General features: G+C 51.0%; 1 protein-coding gene across 1 annotated transcript in view; it reads right to left on the reverse strand.

Moving 5' to 3' along the window:
• Positions 1-21,069, reverse strand: part of FSTL4 (follistatin-like 4) — a 328,791-nt gene extending 307,722 nt beyond the window's left edge. Inside the window, exons 1-2 of the mRNA XM_005865624.2 lie at positions 21,010-21,069; positions 14,106-14,241 (exon numbers count right to left, since the gene is read on the reverse strand). Coding sequence (XP_005865686.1) covers positions 14,106-14,231 — 126 coding nt within the window. The 5' untranslated portion in view covers positions 14,232-14,241; positions 21,010-21,069. The remainder of the gene's footprint in view (positions 1-14,105; positions 14,242-21,009) is intronic.
• Positions 21,070-21,984: the final 915 nt, after the last annotated feature.

Raw genomic sequence — 21,984 nt, forward strand, 5'->3', positions numbered from 1 at the left:
GGGGGGTCGCAAAAGCAGATGATCTGACATAAAGATGCAAAAACTTGCAGAGCCCCGGTGGTGCAGGGGTGGGTGAGAGGGGGCAGCCGGGAAAATGGACTGCAGGCCAGGGCTGGGCAGTGTCTGATAGCAACCAGGCTGAAACACGTGGTGTGGCAGACACCTAAGGACAGGCACACCATCTTCTCCCAAAAGAGGCAGTAAAGACCCTTTAATCCAACCAGAATCTCCCATCTTGCCCAGAAACAGGCACCCTCCCCTCCGATCCTCCAGCTGGGTCAGTGACCCCTCTGCCCTCCAGGGCCGCTGGCCTCCGAGGCAGGGCCTCCGCCTGCTCTTCACTTCCTTTCTGGTCACCTCCAGCCTCCGTGGGCTTGGCTTTGCACATGCATTTTTGTCAGGCCTAATCCTCCTATGCTCACCACGTTGACTCTCCCCCAGGCACCCTGATCGGTCTCCTGACCTATTTTGTTTACTCATTTGGTCATGTATTCATTCATTCATTCAACAAATATGTACTGTCCTGGGATACAGCAGTGCCAAGACAGCCGCAGCCCCTGTCCCCACACCGCTTATGATCTCACGTGGAGAAACATACAAGCAAGCAAATGAAATTCATAAAACACGTATGTTACAAAGCTGCAAGGTCAGAAATAAAACAGGGAGGGGGACAGAATGGCAGAGGGGAAGGGTTTTCTATTTTAGATAAAGTGGCAGGGGGAGGAGGCGGGGGGAGGGCCCCCCCCAGGGGCTGTTGTTTGAGTGGAGACCTTCCCCGCTGGAGCAGACCTTCCCTGCTCAGTCACCCCTTCTGTCCAATAAGCAGGCCCCTCTCCATCACCCGCTCCCCCTCAGAGCAGCAGCACCAGCGCTGAGAAGCGGTGGAGGAAGCAGCTGTGTGCATCCAGCTGTGCGCATCACAGGGGCAGCTCCGTCTGCTGAGCCTCCACACCCTCCTCCTTGGATCTTCACAGCCCCCTGCTCCCACCGGAGGAGCCACCGATGCCGCTCCCTCCCATGCACCTTCACCACCCTGCTTCCCGCCAGTGCTTGGTGGTTGTCGATTGTTGTCTGAATACATAATTGGCCTGGACTCCCATGGGCATCTGCTTTTGTACCGGGAGATAAATCCCCAAACACACTTTAATTAGAAAGCACTTTCTTTGTACCACTATAAAACTTATATTAAAAATGGAACTTAAAGTAGTTTAAATTAAGTGACTTATATATAATTAAAAAGCCTTTAAGGCACAATAAGGCTCTTTTTCAATTTCCCTTTATAGCAGAGTCAAAAAGGAAGGAAGGTGCCCGATGGCTGGCACGGCTGGATTGCTATTCACCTAGCGGCTGGCCCATCCAGAGGCCCAGGTAAAACCAACAGCTTTTCCCTGTCCTCCCCTGGCTTCTCAGGTGGGAAGCGCCAGGAGCTTCAGTTTGCTCAGCTGCAAGGTGAGATTCAGGGCGGTGCCTCTGTGATTGTTGTGACAACGAGCAAGGGGTGTGCAAAGAACACACTGCATCACTCCGGGGCTGGAGCATACGCCACCAGCTCAGGGGCCAGGCCAGCCCTAGTCACCCACGCCCAGAGGGGCTGGTGTTGGGACAAGACACATGGACGCCTCATCCCAACAGCCTGAATATTCTCACCCTCTAAAGGGCGGAGCCACAGAAGGACATCGGTGAGGAAAGTGAGTGTTTTGTCAGAGTTGCTTCCCTAGGCTAACCCAGTGGTGAAAAGACCCAAACAGGGCCCAGGCCACATCTCAGCATAACGAAGGCGCAAGCTCTGGGGCTGGGACACAGGCATCAGTACTTTTTTGAAGCTGCAGATAATTCAGACAATGAGAGGACAAGTGCGGGGACCACTGAGCACAAATACCTTACAACCTCTCCTCCCCCTAGACAGCACCTTCAGGACTGATGGGCACTGTGTGTATCCTGCCCTGCCCACCGAGCTGCCCTTCCTTCCAGGATCACGGGCAGCTTTGATCACTCCCCAGCCATGGCCATTCCATGGGTGGGGTGCCCTTGCCCACCTGGATGAGGCAGGCGTGCCTCTGAAGGAGCCGCTGCCCACGACCACAGCGTGGCCAAGCTCTGTGCCCGTCTGCCTGAGGCTGTCCTACCCCTGGCAGGAGAGCCCCTCCACGGAAGGAGCATGTGGGCTCGCCTCTGGCTACAACTAGCACTGACCACCTTGTTCTCCTCCTGTGGCTGGCGGGAGTCAGCAAACACCAACATTTTCCCACTGGGTGTCCTGACTCTTCAAAAACCTCTATCTGTTGGTAACTACCCTGCTCACTAATGCTGGGAATCCTGCCTCCTCCCTAAGACCAGGGTTCCAGAGACTAGCTTTGAAGGGGAGACACTCTCATCAACCCTCAGGAACGCCCCAAGGGCAGGTCTTAGAAGCAGAAACAGAGACCACACCTCATCACGCTTAGGTCTCCATCCAGAGGCCAGGCACCTTCCCATGTGCATGGCACAGCAGTGGGCCAGGCCCTGCCCTACGTGAGGGCAGATGCTCAGGGACCCACAAGACAGAGTTCTCACCAGACCCCCTTGGAGAACTGGAAGGAAATAGCCAAAAAGATATTCATTCTCCTAGGATCAAGGACTCCCCTGCAGGCCCTTCCTGTTGGGTGGGAGAAGATACCAGAACGGTGTGGGCACTAGGGAGCCGGTAGGGGAGGTGGCTGGGAGCACAAGCAGGACGGTCAGAAGGCCTGTGAACCCAGCTTCCCCACTTAATACACGGGAGACCTCCCACAGCTCACCTGCCTCTGAGTCCCTCACAGACTCGTTTAAGAAGTCAGTGAAGGGATCTACTTAAACTTGGACAAAATGGTAGCTGCTTATTAATGTTATCATCACTCACAGCGATAGAAAGAACCCCATCTCAGAAACCACAGTTCCTATCAGGAATCCCCTCCTTACTCCTGTAAGGAAAGGATGAGACATGCCATCCAGACTCCCAGCCCTGAGCTCCAGAAGCCACCCTGCCCCCCACCCGCAGGTGCCCTCTGTCCCCACCACTCCCTAGCTCTTGGTTACGCATAAATAGACATCACACAGACACCACGCTCCTAATGCAACAAGACTCTGCACCTGGCTGGGAGCAGAGAGCAGCCCAGACTGGGGGGGGGGCGGGGGGGAGCACCTCGCACGTCCTGCAGTCGTCCATGATGATTGGCCTAATTATCCCGCAACAGCACAAGTGCGGTGCTGCTCACTGATTCCACCGGGCGTCAGGCTCTCTAAGAAGAGGCATCTGGTAAAGCCAGGACTCGCCTCCCATGTAGCCCCTTTACTCTCCCCAAGAACAACTCCAGCTAAACCTCAAAGCAGCTGCACAAAGGAACTCCCTGCAGCCACAGGATATGAGACTCTGGAGTCACAGGGCCACGTCCGAGCCCCAAAGCCGGCTCAGTTTTGGTGGGCAGGGTGCGGGCACAGGCCCGGGTGTCAGGTGCACAGGCACCAGGACGGTCAGGGTCCTGACCTTGAGATGTGAGTCAGCGCCCAGAGGTCAGGCAGACTTTATAGCAGGTCTTCTGGAAAAACCCAGAGAGGGATAAGCTAGGCTTCCGAGCTGCCCAGCTACAGACGAGCGGGTTGGTGTGGGAGGATACAAGTGAGACAGGTAGAGCAAGGTGGGCAGGCAAAGAAGAGCAAAGATTCAAGACCACATAGGCAGGCCCTCCTCCCTGACTCAGCTCTCTAACGATCTCAGCACACATTGCTCTGGGTGGAGGCTGGTCCTCGCTCTCAGCAGCCCCTTCCACCCACGTGAAGCTGCTCTCCCGCTCTCCCAGGCCTGCACCCACACCCTCTGCTCAGAACCCCTACATGTCACCTCACATATGCAGACCTGTCCCCTATGGATGGGACCAGGGCAGATGCCTCTTCAGTCAAGTTCTCAAAGACTAGACCTCCTCTGAGCAGTCCAGGGCCCCGGAGCAGGAGGTTGGTGTGATGGCAGGGCCAGGGCCTCGGGGCTGATGTGACATGGTGAGGTCCACAGGGTGGGGTGTACAGCTCTGTGGAAAAGCCAGGCTCCAGAGGAGAGAGACATGGAGGACGGGAAGAAGGAGATGAGGGCAGCTGCCTGATGCTCGATGCCCTGAGCCCACCCTCATGAGCACATCGGGAGGCGAGTCTGCTCCTGGCCGTCAGAGGGTCCCAGGTGGTTCACTTTGCCAGCAGCCTGGACACCCAGCCCACCAGTCTCTTCTCCATTTTCTCCCCACAAGATATGGTCCTATTCCAGCCCACGCCTACACTTACATACTGCGCCCACCCAGATCTCCCTCACCCTCTCCAAGGCCCTCCCCTCCCAGAGGTCCTCCCCAACCGCAGCTCCCACCCAGCGCCTCTCTGCTCTAAACTCACGCCACCCACGGTTTGGCCCACACTGTAGCCAAATATGCTTTCTACGGTATTCGTGGCTCACCATGTGTCAGCATACAGCTGATTTCCTAAAGCTCTGCCTGCGCCTTTTCCTGCTCGTGGTTCCGCGGTGAGACGCCAGCCTGCATGGAGCAGCTCATGACCACCTCTTCCTGTATCGCAGGAATGGTTGTTTAGAATGAGGTTAAGTTTAAATTTTATTACACATTTCCATGAAGCACAGAGAATTTTGTTCTAGTCATGGCCATAGAAGTGTTTCCATTCCTGAAAATGACCAAACGCAGTGGGACAGCCAGTGGACAGGAGGGACACCTAGCCCAAGGTGTGTCTAAAGCAAGAGCCCGGCCTGTGAGACTAGAGTCCTGCTGTGGTGGGGGAGGGGGGTCAGATGGGACCCCTGCAGGCAGGCGCGAGCGGCTTCCTCCTTCATTAGCCAATAAACAGACTGAATTTCCTTTAGGCTGAGGCTGAGAACTTAATTGAATCACTATACACAGTTAGAGAAGAGTAACAATCGACAGAGGTGTGTAATTCCTTCTGCGAACTCAGATTCCTTCAGCAACTGCGGATTGCTCCATCTACCTCCCAATCCCCCCGACCCTCCCCCATGCCCCATGGGTCTTCAAGCCCCAGAATGGAATCATAAATCCTATTTCTCGTCAACCCCTTGGCCCAGGGCCAAGCACAGAGCTGGGTGCTCAATGGATACTGTCGATGACTAAGACTTAAGTCCACCAGATATTCCTGTTGGCCCAGACAACCCAGGGCTCAGAAACCCATACTAGGTAGGTAAACCGTGTCCTGAGAAGTTCCTTGATGTGGGACATAAGGACATACTCCTGAGCTCTGCGGCCAGGGGATGGACACCCAAGCATGAGGCAGAAAATCCCCTTCTCCACAGCCAAACGCTAAAGTGAAAACAACCGCATATGTAACAACCAAACAGCAGAGAGTGGAGGAGGAAGAGGAGGCACCGCGGGGCAGTTTTAGAAGCACTCCAATTAGAGCACCGCCTGGCAGGCCTCTCCCATCTGACGTCTCCCAGAGTGCCCACATGAAAGCCTGTTTCCCTGAGCGGATGCACAAAATGTGGCATCAGCAGAAGCACAGAAACCCGAGGTCTGTACGACAGAGAAAGTTTCTGAGCATGCTTTTAAGTGCAAGGCCAGAAAGGGAAATAAATAGGAAAAGAGTTCTGCTTTCTTTATCCAGAGAGCGGGCTTTAAATGGCAGAACAGCTTAAACACGCTTTTAATCCAATTGTCCTAAGATGACTGTCAGGGAAAGCCATCAGAAGCCTTACACCTATGGAATGACATCTCCAAAGAGAACTTCTGTCCCCAGCGCCCTCGGTCACCTCCTCCCTTCACGGGGACAGCTGGCGGCCACCCTCCCGGCAGCCACAGGCTATTTCTGCTGACTGAAGATTCTGAGCACGAACAGAACATCCTGCATTTGCCTGACTTTACATTTCCTTCCTGGTCCCCTTGTTGGCGAGGTTCAGGTGTGGCGGCCTCGTCACAGAAGGGACAGCCGGGGCCACGCAGGCCCCAGGGACCACCTAGGAAGGCACAGCCACTGAGTGGAGGACTCTGCTCCCTCCCCCACACACAGCCTACAGGACTCTCTTAGCTTCCTCTGATTCAGTAAGGATGATGGAAAGATCTGAAACTGTGACAAGATTCTATTATAAGTAGAAACCAAAGACAGTCAGGTGACTCTCTCCTGGGATTTCTTTTGTAAGGAGTCCTAGAAACTCTAGTCACCTTGTCCAAATTCCTACATGATGCCAAAATGAATAATAAGAGATTGCTGACTCACTCACTCACCTGACAGATATCTAAACATCCCACTTTGTACCAAGCTCTCCTGGACCCTGGGGGCCTAGGGGAGCTCACACCGGGGGACTTACCTTTCCACCAGGGAGAGGGCCCTCCCACCCCCAGAGCCACCTGCTAAACACGGAGTGACAAGGGCTACGGCCCAGGAGGACATGCCAGGCCATGGGGAGGGAGAGGTACACAGTGGGGTTCGGAGATTACAGCTCTGACTGCCACATTCTGAGCAGGCGCTCGGTGCCAGGAATCTCAGCCTCATGACAGCTCTGACAGCGGTGCTGTTACCATCTACATTTTACTCATCGCTCACCTGAAGGTCACAGAGAGGAAGGGCCCCTCAGGACACAGCTGGCAAGGGAAGACAGAGCTTAGAGCCGCGGGTGTCTGACTCCAGGCCCCTGAGACAGAGGCAGGACTGGGGTTCCCTAGGAGCCAGTGCAGACAGGCAGCCCATCAGGCGAGTGATGCAGCCCCAGCAGGAAACACCAAGTATGGGGTTTTAAAACAACAACGAATGTCCTAGAGGAGAAAGCAGGAACGTGGAACATACAGGGTTTGGTTAGCAGAGGCGGGTGGACAGCAGCCATTTCCCCCCGGGGCCCAGAGCTGCCTGCATCAGGCTGCCCAGGCCAGGAGCTGCCCACCCAGCCAGCCAAGCCGTCGGGAGCACCAAGGCCTCTCAGCCTGCGAGCGGCCAGATGTGTTGTCAGAAAAGCAGGCTGGCTGCAGAGGCTCCGGCCCCAGAGAAGAGTCCAGAGAGAGAAGGGAGTGGCTCGGGTGCACAGACCTCACTTGGGCCAGGCTGGACCCGGAATGCAGAGCCTCAACGACAATCCTGTGGTCTCATCCCGGAATAAGCAGGGTTCTGGCGGCTGCAATTAGAGTTAGACGGTTCCTCCAGTGCTTAGGGCCTCTGCTTGGTTCTCCCCCACTGGGCCATCTTCCAAGTTTGGGAGTGGGTGAAAGGACTAACAGGCTTCATTCTGACTGCAGAGAGAAAGCCAGCCCTATAACAGGTGGGTCACTAGAATTTACACATGCCCCGTGCCACTCCCAGCTCTGCTGCCATCACTGGGCAGTTACACTCACTCGCTGACCTGACAGCCATACCTCAGCGCTCTCCTCCATCTCCCACCCCCACCCACCAGCCCTCCGTTCTGTCCAATCGATCACACCACAACCCAGATCCTCAGGGACGACTCCTCATAACATGAGTGTGCGGCACCATCCCTTGGAGAAGAGGAAGAAGCGCCAGGTAAACCACTAGCTGCCCCTCCCCCCAATCCCGCCGGGATTCGGCCCCTGTCTCTGCCTTGTGGTGATCCACTGGTGGCAGGATTCTGGGTCGCCACTCCGTACGAAGCCCCGAAGTGCTGTCAGAACACATTTTTAAATTAAACTGAAATGAAGTTAATTTTGTTTTCTGAATTTCACTATAGTCCTTGAAATATCTGAGCACAGCATGGGGCTAGGAACTGTCTGTCTCCAGGGTCAGCTGGCGGGCAACCCCGTCAAGATGAAGTGTTAAGTGAGAATGCTCAGGTTTTACTTTTTTTTAAATTACTGACCCTATTACAGATGTCCCCCATTTCCCCCTATGTTGCCCCCCCCCCCCCCTATTGTCTGTGTCCATGGGTTATGTATATATGCATATATGCATATATGTTCTTTGGTTAATCTCTTCCCATCCAATCCCCCAAAAGCTCTTGGAACCAGGACCCCATGAAGAAAGAGATGGGTTTTTCTTGGTCCCGGCCTTCCTGCCTCCAGGGAATGCCTAAAGCCAAAATGCAAATGTGTGTGGTCACCAATCAAGAGGGCGTCAGGCTCAATGGACAGACAGCTTCTCAGCCACTGGGACACACATCCTGCCCACAGCATCGCCCTGGCCCCCATTCCAGCTTCCTCAGGGGCCGCTGCTCCAGTACAAGGCCTACCTCATCCTACGCCCAGCGTTGCTGGAACCAGTGCCCCCTGCCTCCCAGGTGGTGGAGACAAGGCAGGGCCAGGAGCTCAGAGCAGAAGCCACAGCAGTGAAAGCAGAAGGACAAAGGCCCTGGGACGGAAGAGTGAGGCCCACTTACAGGAGGCCCGTGACAATCTGTCCGACACCAGCAAAGCATTTACTTCTCTCTAAACGGGAAGCCAGAGAGGCGGCCCATAAGTCACCGAGAATAAATCAAGCAGATGATGGGGGCCCGGCAGACCTGATGCTGCCAACTCCCCCAAAATGGAAATCAGAGCCCCATTTACAAAGCGGGGCCTGCTGTCCTGATCACAGGGTGGGCAGTGTCCCAAAGGAGCACAGATTATTCAGCAGCAAAGTCATAAATAAAGTAGTTAGATGAGTCAATGCTAAATGAAGAGGGGGGAAAATAATAGTTCTCTGTGAACTCATAAATATTCATTTTCCGGGGGCATTGAACTTCTCAGAGCCAATTAAAACTCTGTCACCTATAATCTCAAAATACTAAAAGGGCAGCGTGCCGACCCGTACAGAGCAAAAGGCTCCCCGCGAGAGATGGGTGAGGAGAAATCCAACCCGAAGGACAAAGACAGCCACTTCCTCTGTCCAAGGATAAAGAACAAGAGCCCCAAACCAAACACCAGCCAGGAAGCTGTGCTCCCCCAAACAGCCTGGATGGGCCCGGGGGACAGAGACTGGGACAGGACCCCAGGATGAGTGGCATGGAGGTGGTGGTGGGTGAGAGCTTAGGGTGTGGCTGACCCTCAGGATTTAAATCACCTACGAACAATCCAAGGAGGAGCGCTGGGATCAGAGACCTAAGTATCTCTCTCCACCTGCTTGCTTGAAGGCAGAAGGACAAAGGTGAAAATGACTCCGAACCCAGGCTAGTTAAATTCCCCTTTCCCCTCACCTACCTGTCTCCGCCCCCAGGCCCGACCCACATCATGTTATTTCCTGGCACGACTGCAGCGTGCACATTGCTCTTTCCTTCCTGACGGCTGTCAGCACTGTCGTGCTGGCAGGAGCTGACAAAGGCCAGGCTTAGTCACCAGCTGGATGCTCCTTCTTGGGTGTGTGTACGGGGCGTGGGGGAGGACGCCTCTAGAACTTTCTGCCCAGTGTGCCCTGGGACTGGGAGTAGCGGCATCACTCGGAGCTCGTGAGAAATGAGAATGTCAGGCCCAACCCCGATCTACTGCAGCAGCATCTGCACTTACAGGCCCCCCTGGCTGTTCACAAGCTCACAGAAGCTCCAGGGGTGCTGGCACAGGGCCCGGCCCACGCCAACTTGCGGTGGGAACCAGCTCACCCAACAGCCCCATGAACTTGGAGCATTCGCCACCTCCTTTCACCTTGAAAATTATGGATTTACTCACACGTCTGCACATGTGGGTTCGTGCTCTCCCAATGTCACCTGAAAACCTAAAACCCACCCCCTCTGACACAGCAGAGAGCCTTGCTGAGTGCTCAAGCCCAGGGAAGAGGCTGCCCCACACCCCACCTGCAGTAGAAGCCCTGGTCCTCATGCAGGGGTGCAGGCAGCAATCCCAGAGCTCCACGCCCGCGAAAGGACCGCTGTGCCTCTTGCTGAGACACTTTGCCCATCATTTTCTTTGAAAGCCCGTCAAGCGCTGGAGTTGGCAACAGTGAGTATGTAGAAAGGGTGATGCCGGGGGGGACACAGGAGAGATACATGCAGGCCTGTGCTGCAGGCGAAGCTTAGAAAACGCCCAGCACCCAGCCTGGACCTGTCTGTCTGCCGAGAGGATCAAGCCCACAAAACGAGGAGCAGAGTAAGCAGAGGTGCCACTGGGCAGACCTTACAGCTCATGGACAATCAGCTATTCTTCCCCAGCAGCCAATCAAAAGGAAGGGCCAGGAGAGGGGAGGAGGGGGCACAGAACCAGAAAGGGCTGGGGAGTATTGCCTTAGATACAGTCACATGTGTAAGAACAATGACGCATTAAGAAAAACTTTTTTTTTTTAATTAATGCCCAGTCTTAGCAGCCCAAGTCCTCCTGAAAGCCCAACCAACACAGAAGAAGCCAGAGCAGGTAAGGGCTCTGCAATGAGGAGCCATCCCCTCAGAGGCAGGCGTGCCCGTGAGCGCAGTCTTGTGAAAAAGGGGAAAGGGCCAGTCAGCCAAGGAGGAGGGGCTTTCCCAGGCTGACCCTTGGGGTTAGGAAACAGGGGAGTCATCCTTATTACTGACACCACCGGACAAGTTCTTCCTCCAAGACTTCCCATGAGAATTTGCACAGATCAAATACACGTGGTGTCTGACCTCCAAGCTCATCTCTGGCCTGTGAGCACTGAGGCTGACAAAGCTAACAGTTCCCACAGGAGCCAACATGACTGTGTCCAGTTGTCTAGTGCAGGACTAGAAACTAGGAGGAAGAGCAATTCTGAAAAAGTTCAGTAAGACACATGGAGGATGCATAAGGCTGTGTAATGGCCACCATGCAATCCCAGAGCCCAGTGAGTGGGGGGTGGGGGGGGACAGCATCCAGGGCCCAAAGTGGGGGGCCCTCCTATACTAGTAAATGCCTGCTTCTCAAGAGGGGGCGAGTTCCTGGAGCTGCCACCACATTACTTCTCACTTTCCTGGTTCCCCCCAAATATGAAATTCTACCAACATTGATTTTACTCCTGTTTCTATATTAGCCAGAGCATAGGGGAAGGGAAAAATATAACTATTTCAGAATTTCAATAAGTTTTATCTCTCAGAATTGTTTCTTCTGAATTCAGAATTGCATTAGTATTCTAGGCCATTCTGCCACTCAATCCTTATTAAAGAGCAACTCCACCCAGCCACATTTCTTTTTATCTATGTTTGTAAAATGGCAAACTCCTTGAAGCTATGTCAACTGCAGTCTTTGTTCGTGAAACAATTTAACAAAATTCACATTTGCTGTAATTGCTTTAAAAATGTCGGAACACACATGCATTGGTCATTTAATTCTTATTTACCCTTAGGTCACTCAAGTAATTGGTGTAACAACTTTAAAGGCAAATCAAATCTTATTAATGTTTTCCAAGTACTTTAAAAATCTTAAGCGAATGAACGTTTTGTAAATTACTACTCTCTCAGGAAGAAAACACACACAGAAACATTTTACCATTTAGTTCCTGAAACGGTTTTGAGATTTATTTTGTGAGTCTCAAGAAACTCTGTTGGTTTTTATTCTTCCAGAAAATAAGACTGTCTGAGGAAACTGCTAGAGGAGTTTTATGTGGTTTGGGCAGTGAGTTATGGATATGTTAATAGCTACAACTCAAAGAAAAAAACTACCAGAACCTCTCACACAGGGACTATCTTGGATGTGGATAAGATACTAGCCTGGCTTGGCTGGCAGGCTGCTGGGGAGACCATTCATGTCTCTACTGGAAAGGAACCCGCTGTGCAGGGAGCTGTCACACACTAAGTACCAGGTGGTCTAATCGGGATTTGGAAAGCACCCGTGACTTCACGACTACCACCAAAATATTGAAAAAATATCGATTGGCTCAGAAGCACACTGAGTTTCTATTTTGCTCTTAAAATGATCAGACACTGTGAGGAAGAGAAAGATAAATAAGATAGGCTTCATCTATGGAAAAAATGTAGCAAAGATTAGGAGTTCAGAGGAAAAGATTGAATGTAACCAAGAGTGGTCAAAGAAGGTTCTGGATAAAAGGTGAGCGCCAGAGCTGAGCCTCAGAAGAGGGGATGATTCGGGCATGTGGAAAGAAGGGACAGCCTCCTGAGCAAGAAGACCTGGCGGTAAGGGTGGGGGAGGGGAGGGGCGTGTGCATAAAGTGTGACCAAGGTCAGCAAAGTAAGCAGTTACAAACGTTCTGTCTCTGTCTAAACATGTACTGAGGCCGTCCTTTGTCCTGGGCCCTTCACATTATCATCACCTTATTTAATCATCGCTATAAGCAGGCTCTACGGGTACAAGGGACAACCCTTTGCAAAAACTCAGTCTATAGCGAAGAGAGTTGGATCGATGCAGTTGCATCTGCAGGAAGAGTCTGTAGAGGCGTCACTTCCTTTTCTGGAAGCAACAAGATGCCTGGAACTGGCGCCCCGGCCAGGTGGCTTGGTTGGCTGGAGCCATCGTCCCATGCGCCAAAAGGTTGCGGGCTCCATCCCTGGTTGCGGTACATACAGGAGGCAACTAATTGATGTCTCTCTCTCACACATTGATATCTCTCTTTCTCTCAAATCAATAAAAGCATCATATCCTCCGGTGAGGATTAGGAAAAAAAAAACCCCTAGACCTGGCAGACAATGGCATCTCCTGGACTCTATCCTCATCGGGGGAGAGGAAGAGCAAAACCACACCCCCAAACAAAACAGCCTCCCTTCCTCAGAATGAGCAGTAGCTGCTCTTTCTTGTTGGTACACAGAGTATTAGGGTGTTGCCCAGGTAAGATAAAGAGACCCTAAGTTGATATGAACTTGTCTTCAATTTACCTCCATCTAAATTCCACCTTAATCAACTGGACTATTTTAAATGAAAGAAGTGATTTGAAGCAGTGGGCCAGTGAGCCCCAACAGTAAGCAGTCTAAGTAAGCCACCTACGTGTTTGCCTGTTTGCTCTGCTATTAAATATTCCACAGTATATTTGCAGGATTTAGGTGATCATTTCTCTCTGCGGATGCGAGAACAATGATTAAGCCGTTCCAGTGTGCTGTGCTCCCCAGCAAGTCAGCCTCCAGACTCTCTCAAAAGAGCATTAAGTTTGCGTCCTTCATGGATTTAGATGGGAGAGATAGTGTTTCTATTTAATCATCTGCTCACCACAAAAGGAAGCCTCGCTAACTTCACCAGGAAAAGTGTGTGGCAAATTACTTCCAAAGCTCCCTGAAGATTAAGGCCCCGTAGGTTTGGGACTGCATGACAATTAAGTAATAATGAAAGAGAAATCATATCATTTGATCAAATAAATGCATTATCCCAACCCTACACTGTGCACCGTTATTCGCTCGCTGGCAGTGTTGACTTTTTGAGGTAATTTTTCTCTCATCCCACAGGACAGGAAATGCGCACAGAGGGAAACAGGGGGTGGGGGAAGGGTGTGCGTGGAGGATGACAACGGAAGTGCAGGTGCCCTGAGCAGCTCTTAGATGAGACGCAGAATTCACCGCATCATAGGGAAAACCCAGGGGGTCTTCAAAGTCATTTCTTAAAGCTCAGCACTTACAAAACCTTTTCTGCAGAAAAGCCGAGTCCCCCATGAGCCCCAAATTCATGAGGCCTGCTACCTGAGCAGGGTGAGGTGTAGTTCATGAATCCTCTTCATTACTTAAGACCAAGTTCACTAAGCAATTAGCAGTATATCAGACTCTCTGGGGAGGTATTTGAGAACAAGTTTTCGAAGCACTTTAGAAGCATTTATATACACCTAGCAGGCCATTAATCATTCTCATCTGTTCATTAAGGCGGCCTCCCATAGGACTCCAATTGCCAGTTCTTTCTCAGCATGCTCCTTTTTATCTATAGACCCGAAAAGGAGTTCATTTCTCTTAAAATATATTTTATAATTAAAAGACTTCATTAATTCACAGGGGTGTGCTCCACCCATGAGTCTGCATTTTCTGGGTTTTATTAAATATACAGAAAGGCGGTTCTCTTGAGGTCTTTGTGGAAGACAAACCTTGCAACTCCAGCTGGGTTTTGGAATGCATTTTCAGCGTTGGAGGGATTTAGACCATTACTTACAGCATGAAGAAAACCTCCTGTCCGTATCAACACATGTTGCTTCTTCTGTCCCCTACCAAGAAGGGGACCAATTTAAATTCACACTGCAATCTAATTGATATCAACTAAAAGTGAAGGGGTAAACCAGATTCTGTAAAGCAACCAGTTTGCAATGTCAGGTCAGCTGCTAAGTGACAATACCTCTGCCTGCGACTCCTCCGCACCCACGCTCGGGCCTTTGCTGGTTCCTGGTTCTGTCCATCCCAGCGCAGCCCGCAGGGAGGCCCCAAGCAGTGCGAGATGCAGCCAAACGTGTCCTGGTTTCATTTTGTTGAGTCTGTTGAGAAAATGACAAGGGCTTAGAATTAAATGTTACAAAGTGCAAGCAAGTCAGGGGTAGTTAGCATTTGTACTCCAGAATCAGATAAACTTGAGTTAAATCCTAGCAACAACTTTTCCGTTCCACTATGGAGAAGTTATATGACTTCTGAGCCTTGGTTCACTCCTCTCTAAAATGGAGTCAATAATACATACCTCATAGGGTTGCTGTGAGGATTGAAGGAGTCAGTGTCAGGCACATAGTAGGAGCTCTGTAAATGCTAGCGGCTCTGTGGAAGCCCACTTGAAAGGCCACCTACCACTATGTCTATAAGAACAAACCAGGGTGGCAAAGCTGGGTCCCTCTGTGAGGTCACCATGCATCTATGCCTCGGTGTCCTCAGAAAGCAACTAGTGCTCTATAAATGCTGACGAGGAACCATGTGAAGCCCGTGGCAGCCGGTTTGCAGCTGATATCTCAGTTTACAAGCTTCCAAATGGAATTATAAGGCCCGATATTTTCAAGACCAATCATTTTTGCAGCAGAATCCAAGCATCTCATGGATAATGGGATTTCAATCACTTTTAAGGTATTTCCTGAGGCTCCCGTGGTAAATGGTGTAAAGTCCCAGAAGACAAGACATGGGCAATTCAAAGTAATCACAGAATTACCTGGATGAAAAAAACTCAGGATCAGCTACAATAAATATTCCACTCCCTGCCATGTGCTGGGCATTGTACTAAAGGGGACAAGGACACAGACTAGTCCACTTGCACAGGAGCTGTACTTTTTTTTAAAGGGTTTCTCCTATGAACATAGTCCGACCTCCATCTCAGTATCTCTAGGAAACAGAGCAAGATAGAACGCGTGGTGCAGTGTTTACAACTCTTACTCAAGGCGCTTTGGGGGTTATTGATTTCTGTGAGCACCACACAATTTAGTGCTTAATTGCATGTGGTCCACACTGCATCTTGATCATGGCTGGGAGATGAAAAGACACAGAGCTCCTTGGAGGCCAGCAGCCCATGGGGCCTGGCTTAGGGCTGGTCCAGAGAAGGCGCCCCAGTCAAAAAGGATTAGCTGCCTGAGGGACATTACAGCCCGTTGGAGGAGTCCACCCCTGTTCACCCCCAAAGGCAAAAGCTTTGGAGGACTCCGACCCTAAACAAGGGGCGTTAGAGGTGCCACGTGGTCACTAGTGCTCATGCCGGGGCCGCCACACACACCCACTCCTGCCGCATTCCAGGTTTCCTTTGGCCGCTTTCCACACCCAAATAGAGCTGCCTCTCCAGATTGGCTGTATGTCCCCAGCTTGAGACAGAAATGCCCCAGGAAGGAGAAGCAGACTAAAAAGTGTGGGCAGGCAGCACGGTTCCATGGAAAGGCAAGGTTATACGTTATGACTGCCTTGTAAGAGAAGGTGTCTTCTTGAATTAAAAAGAGTCCATAGGCTCCCACTCCTACATCTGTTCCTCCAGCTGCTCATCTTCCACATCTGTTAGCAAAGCTGGAGCTACTAGGGCAATAGTCCAGGTGTCAGGTAAGTAGAGCGTGAAGGTCACAGTCGCGCCCCCTTCGGCCCCTGCTCTGCACTCTGAAGAAGGCAGAGTTAAGTGGAAAGGTATGGCTTCGGCTGCCACCTGGGAGAGGACGGGAGCATTCCCAGCAGCCACCCACTCAGCACCCCCCATCCGGCACTCTAGCTGGGGCCTGGGGGTTCCTCCAGCGCTGGGGAGGAGGGAACATCTTTCTTGCAGGGGAGAAAGAGAATAGAAATGTCTTTCCCAAACTGCAGGCAGTTTTTCTAAAAATAAACAGGGCGACTCTCTACTCTCCATAAATTATTCTCTTCTGAACACTGAGCCACGTTCCAGACACTGCCGAAATCAGTGGCTGGATTTTGGGAAATTTTTTAAAACCAGCAACAGTAACTCAAGCTAGAACTAGAAAGACATTGCTTCCCACTCTCCTTTATTAATTCTTCCCTACTTATCCACTCTCAGCAACAGTGCTGCTGGGCTGAGCACACACAGGGAAGGTCTTTTCTCCCTGCTCATGCCTTCCAGCCCAAATAAACTAAAAAAGCAAGACCATCAAGACTTATTCTAGTTAACGTCCAGCTGTCAGTTCCAGGAGATAGGAAATATTCAAGCCACAAAACTTAGTTTTCAATTTGCCTGGTAATCCAAGACCAGTTATGCTTGATGTTTTATTATTAATGGGTGGCATCAAAATAAAACCCACTCATTTCAATTGCTATTTTGGCAAGCTGCAAACCACTTCCCTTAGGAGTATGCAGCCTGACCTCTGGCTTTAAGCCAGCTGTTCTGTGTTTTGGGAAGCTGGAGCTCAGCCCTGTCACACCTGGACTTGTCCCTGGATTCATCTGGTTTGTGTTGAGGTCCTGGGAGATTGTATTTGAATACAGGAGAACACAGGAGCCAGGCCAACTCCTGAAATATTCCTAGGCAGCTTCTTTGTAAAGCTGAGCTCAGCTTGGCCACCACTAGATCAACCTTCATTTGCATGGTAGATGTGTCATTCTAGTCTCTGGGTGAGTGACAATTCATTACATCTACAGCAGCAACAGCCTAAAAATTTACAACTCAAGCTTTATGACAGTTCAGTTCATAAAAAAAGAATTAATATTGGGTCTAAATCAATTTTGATGATCTGTCTAATAACCAAGTAGAGACTATTTGGTTAACACTTATATAGCAACTAGAGGCCCAGTGCACAAAATTCATGCACTCGAGGGGGGGTCCCTCAGCCCAGCCTGCGCCCTCTCACAGTCTGGGAGCCCTCAGGGGATGTCTGACTGATGGCTAAGGCCTAAGCCATCAGTCAGACATCCTTAGTGCTGCCGCGGAGGTGGGAGAGGGTCCCACCACCACTGCTGAACTCATCAGCTGTGAGCCTGGCTTCTGGCTGAGTGGCGCTCCCACTGTGGGAGCACACTGACCACGAGGGGGCAGCTCCTATGTTGTCTGCCCCCTGGTGGTCAGTGCACGTCATAGCAACTGGTCATTCTGCCATCAGGGGGAAACCAGCTCTCTGACATTGCCCGAGGGGTCCCAGATTGTGAGAGGGTGCAGGCCGGGCTGAGGGACCTGACTGGTGCACAATTAAGGCCAGGGAGGGACACAAGAAGTTGGTCAGCTGGGGAGGGACCGTGAGAGGGCTCCAGGGTATGTCGGATTGGCCGGATCCCAGCAGCAAACTAACCTACTGATTGGAGCATCTGCCCCCCGGTGGTCAGTGCACATCAGAGCGAGCGGTTGAGCATATCATTAGCATATATGCTTTGATTGGTTGCACAGCCCACTGGACGACCAGACACTTAGCATATTAGGTTTTTATTATATAGGATTCCTATATGTCAGGCACTGTCCTGAATGCTTTACATGCATAGCCCTCATTTCTACCCTGTGAGGAGGGCAATAAGTATCACCTAGGCAGATGACGGGAGACAGGTCACAGAAAGGTAAGTCCCCTGCTATGGCCATGTGGCAAATAAGTGGTAGAGATGGGACTTCGAGCCAGTTAGCTGGACTCGATATCTATGCTCTTAACCCCCATCCTCTGCTGCCACTCAATACTTAGCAATATTTTATTTTGACAAACTGCTGTTTTTAACATGATTCAGAAATCCATGGACAGCACGAAAGGAGACCTTGAGCCCCAAGCCTCCCTTTCCTGGAAAGGCTGCCAAGAGCTGCACTTCTCCAGCTTTTAGGGATCCAACCAAGACCAAAGGAGCAGGGCAAGGGAAAGCCATGCTGCTCCCCTCCTGCACCCACCCCTGGGAGGGACAACTCGGAAGGCTCTCAGCTTCCACTGCTGCTGTCTTTACCGACCAAGAAGAAACCACATGGTGATGCACAGACTGCCAGGCAACAAGGATGCCCCTCAGTTCATGGGCACAGCAGCATGGCGAAGACAGTCACTCTTGGGGGAGGGGGGTGACCTGTCGACACATTACTCCTCAAATGCAAATAGCCCTACTGGCCTTCAGACAGAAGGGAGTACAAGAATCTCCCGGTCATAGACATGGGAAGGTACCATCCATAAGGTCGCAAACCCTCTTTGTCCAACCTAGAGCTCCTAGAGATCAGTTCAGGTTTATAAACGTCATTCAGTCCATGCTAGAGTGCTAAGATCGTTAAAAATCTACCCAAGATCGTCCTCATGAAAGAGCTGGGACCACCTTTTCAAACAACTCATAAAACACAACCCCTTGATATTTAAGACGTCACATTTCCAAGAGAAGTCATTCATTGCATCCTCCGAGGTTTCCCTCCTGGGCCCCACTTTCCCCACACTCAGGGGAACCAGGCGCCAGCCAGTCTGCTGCACAGACAGAACACCAGAGCCCAGGGAGTTAAGGAATTCGCCGCGTGTGACGCCACACCAGACCGAGACTAAACCCAGGTCTAGGTGACCGTTTTGTTTCTTACCTTGTCGCAAACTCACGGACGGAATATGTTTGCCTTCTGCTTAGATTGACTGATTTTGCTATTTTTAGTGCATCTACCACTAGGGCATCCGCCTGATCCTTGCAACAACCATGAGATTTTCTGACTTTATAATATAATCTTACACTGGTTCTTTTGTTTATTTGTATTTAAAATTATGGGGCACCACAAAGTTGTATGATGTAACATACTAAATTTTGACTGGCTTTGTGCAGGCAGTCGAAAAATATAACACAGTAGGGAGAAATTGGTATGAGGATGTCAATTCCAAATCTGCCCCACCAGAGAACACAGGCCAGGATGTAAGCTGTCTTTATGGAACAGGGTCAGAGGTCAGAGAGAAGCACCAACGTTAAACTGGCAGGTTTAATACAAACTTCTTTTATCCTGTGGGAAGAGCCCTGATTGAGAAAAGGGGACATTCTGGCCATCAAAGCTTTTTGGGAGACTGTTGATGAGCCCGCCCTCTCTCTCTCTATCTCTCTGGCTCTCTCCCCGAATATGGTAACATTACCAAAGCAGACATTATGGATTAGCCACATGGAAATGGCTTCTCTTTCTAACGGACAGGACCAGAAATTGTGACGACAATTTGGCAGAACCAAACGATACCACCCAACCTTGAAGAGCGCTGGTAAGGTCTGTGACTCTGAGGCGCCTGCATTGCCAACCTGTCTAACAGAAAAACTGTATGTTCTAGCCAGTTACTTGAGGTGCATTGCATTTTACACCTGGGATGTTGGCAATCCACAAACAGACACCCACTGGGGACCACTGAAAATCCCTGTAGTCCTCTTCTGTATGCCCGCCCAGTGTAAAAAGGAAATAAAATCCATATAAACCCCAACCTAAAACCAGGAGGCTATATTTTAATTTCTTTTGGAAGATTTAGGACCTTAGTTTTTATTGGTGAGTGTTTTAGGAAAAAAGAAAGGGGTCAAACTTCCTAAGATAGTCCCTAAAATACCAACCCAGGAAATTAAGTATGGAAATATATCAGGCTAACCATGCAACAAACCATAATTAAGTTATATTGCACTTTCTTTTAATTCCTGCTCTGTATCTTTGGTTGATTTGTTCCAACAATTAATAAATTAGATGCCTAAATTAGTCTGTGCACAATGTATAGACTAATCTATAGCATTCCTATTTACTATTAAGCTTAACATACACAAAGAAAACTTCCAGTAACCCTCACCCTTCCAACATTCAGATTATACCTCTTAAAGTACCACCTTCTCTCAACTGTAATTCTGTTTTATTTGACATTCCATGCCTTGTGTTATGCATTGAGAGAGAAAATGTAAGGAAAGGTGTGCTCTTGAAACAACTACCTAATTTCATTAAGTGAGCAAGCACACAGTTGACCACACATAAGGAGGCTGAGTCTGGAAAGAAATACCCAAAAGAACAAAGTAGGAATTAAGGGAGATTTTTAGGAAATCTTGACTATTCAACTCCAGTTTTTGGAATATCGTGTTAAGTCCAACAAAAGATCACAACATGAAGGTCTCTTAAAAAAAAAAATCCTGCAGCGTTTAGTAGACAGAAAAGAATCCTGAGTGACTGATTTATCAAGGTAGAAAAATCCAACCTACCCCTCCCTCACCCACCTCCAGGGCACAACCAGAGGGACAGAAGTTCTCCGAATGCCCAGAACAAGCTGGCCCTTCTGTGAGGCAATAACAGCCTGCCTGGGATTAACAAAAACTGGGGGTGGACATAAAATTCCAAGAGAGCAGAAGCCACTGGGACAACATTTTAAGGGGCAGTTTTAATAGATCACATCAATGACTATTTTGGTCTATCTTCGGGGAGGGGGGCTGTCTTTTCCCCTGGGATGGGAAGAAAACGAACATTCAGCCGAGTGTGTCTAAACAAAAATGGTCTAGAGATGCTGCAGTGTCTGCTTACAAAACTCAGACGAGAAGCAGACATCATGGGCCCTGTGGGCATCAGCTCAAGTCTTCCGTTTGAGCTACTGCATGAGGCTTGCTGCGGCTCTAGCGTCATAGAAGCCACACCACACATTCCCTTGACCACTGGCTTCCTAGGTGAGCCCTCCACCTGACCACTGCCCAGGCCCGGAGCTGGTCCCAGGCCACCCCAGGATTAAGAGGACACTGTTAAAAGTCAGCTTTGGCTTTCCCTCAAGCCTGATAGTAGAAAAATAGGGACTCTTGAGAAAAGTCAGAATTTCTTCCCCATCCCCCTTTTCCCCTCACAGATGGTAATACAGGCCCATTTCTGGGGCACTCATCAGTAGTTGCCGTGCCACCTCCTCTTGAAATTCTATTTATCTTTGACTCACAAAATGTCGATGGATGCTTGTATCTCGGGGGCCCATCTAGTACGGTTCCTGGTGCACACACAGCATTGCAACAAATTTACCAAGGTTTCAGACCAAAGCTACTGGCACTGCTTTTCCCTTGCCAGAAACCTCGGCGGAAGCGACACCTAGAGGGGAGAGGAGGAGAGGCTGTGGAAGCGCTATTCATCAATGTCGGGGACAGTTATCAGGAGCCAGCTAGGCTGGACAGCTCACGGGGACCAACTCTCTGGGCGATGGATGGATGATACACGCCTAGTAGGGCTCCACTCCGCCGGCCCCCAGGCACTTCCAGCGGGCGGACACGCTGCACGGGTGCTTGCCACGTGCCGGGCATTGAGAGAAACCCCACTACTGCCAGCGGGTTTCTGCCCTTTCTGGAGCGGAAGGTCCAGAAGTCCTCAGGTGGCAGGCCTCGGGGTAATGCGCCCCGGGCGCCCCTGTGTCAGCTGAAGGGAGTCGCGAAGGCTCGCTCGGCTCTCACCCCAACTCCAGGCTACACGCACCCAAAGCGGAGCGTTCTGCCTGGCGTAGCCTAGTCCCCCGAAACTTGGAACGGGTTTCCTTCGCTAGCGCAGAGAGAGGCGGAGATCACCCACAGTGCGAGGTCTCTTCGGACCAGGCTCCCTGCCTGGGCGCCCCCCAAACAAAATGCTCCCTAGTGACTCCCCAGCTGGGAACACGGCTGCACGCTCGGAACTGCGACCAGCCCCGCAGAACGAGAGCTGCAGGCTGCCCTGGGCCGGCTTCAGTCCCGGGTCCCTCCTCCCCAGCCTCCCGCGCCGAGCCCACCGCTCAGCCCCAGACGCTGGGAGCTCGGGGAAGTGAGGGCCAGGCGAGTTTCGCGGGCCCTTGAGCTGCAGCGAGGAGACGCAAGTTTCCCCGCAAAGCTGGAGGGAGGGGGGCGTGAGCACGGGGCCAAGGGCACGGGTCCCAGCCGAAGGACCGCCGCTCGCC

The sequence above is a fragment of the Myotis brandtii genome, unplaced genomic scaffold (assembly GCF_000412655.1).
Source record: "Myotis brandtii unplaced genomic scaffold, ASM41265v1 scaffold208, whole genome shotgun sequence".
Taxonomy (NCBI): domain Eukaryota; kingdom Metazoa; phylum Chordata; class Mammalia; order Chiroptera; family Vespertilionidae; genus Myotis; species Myotis brandtii.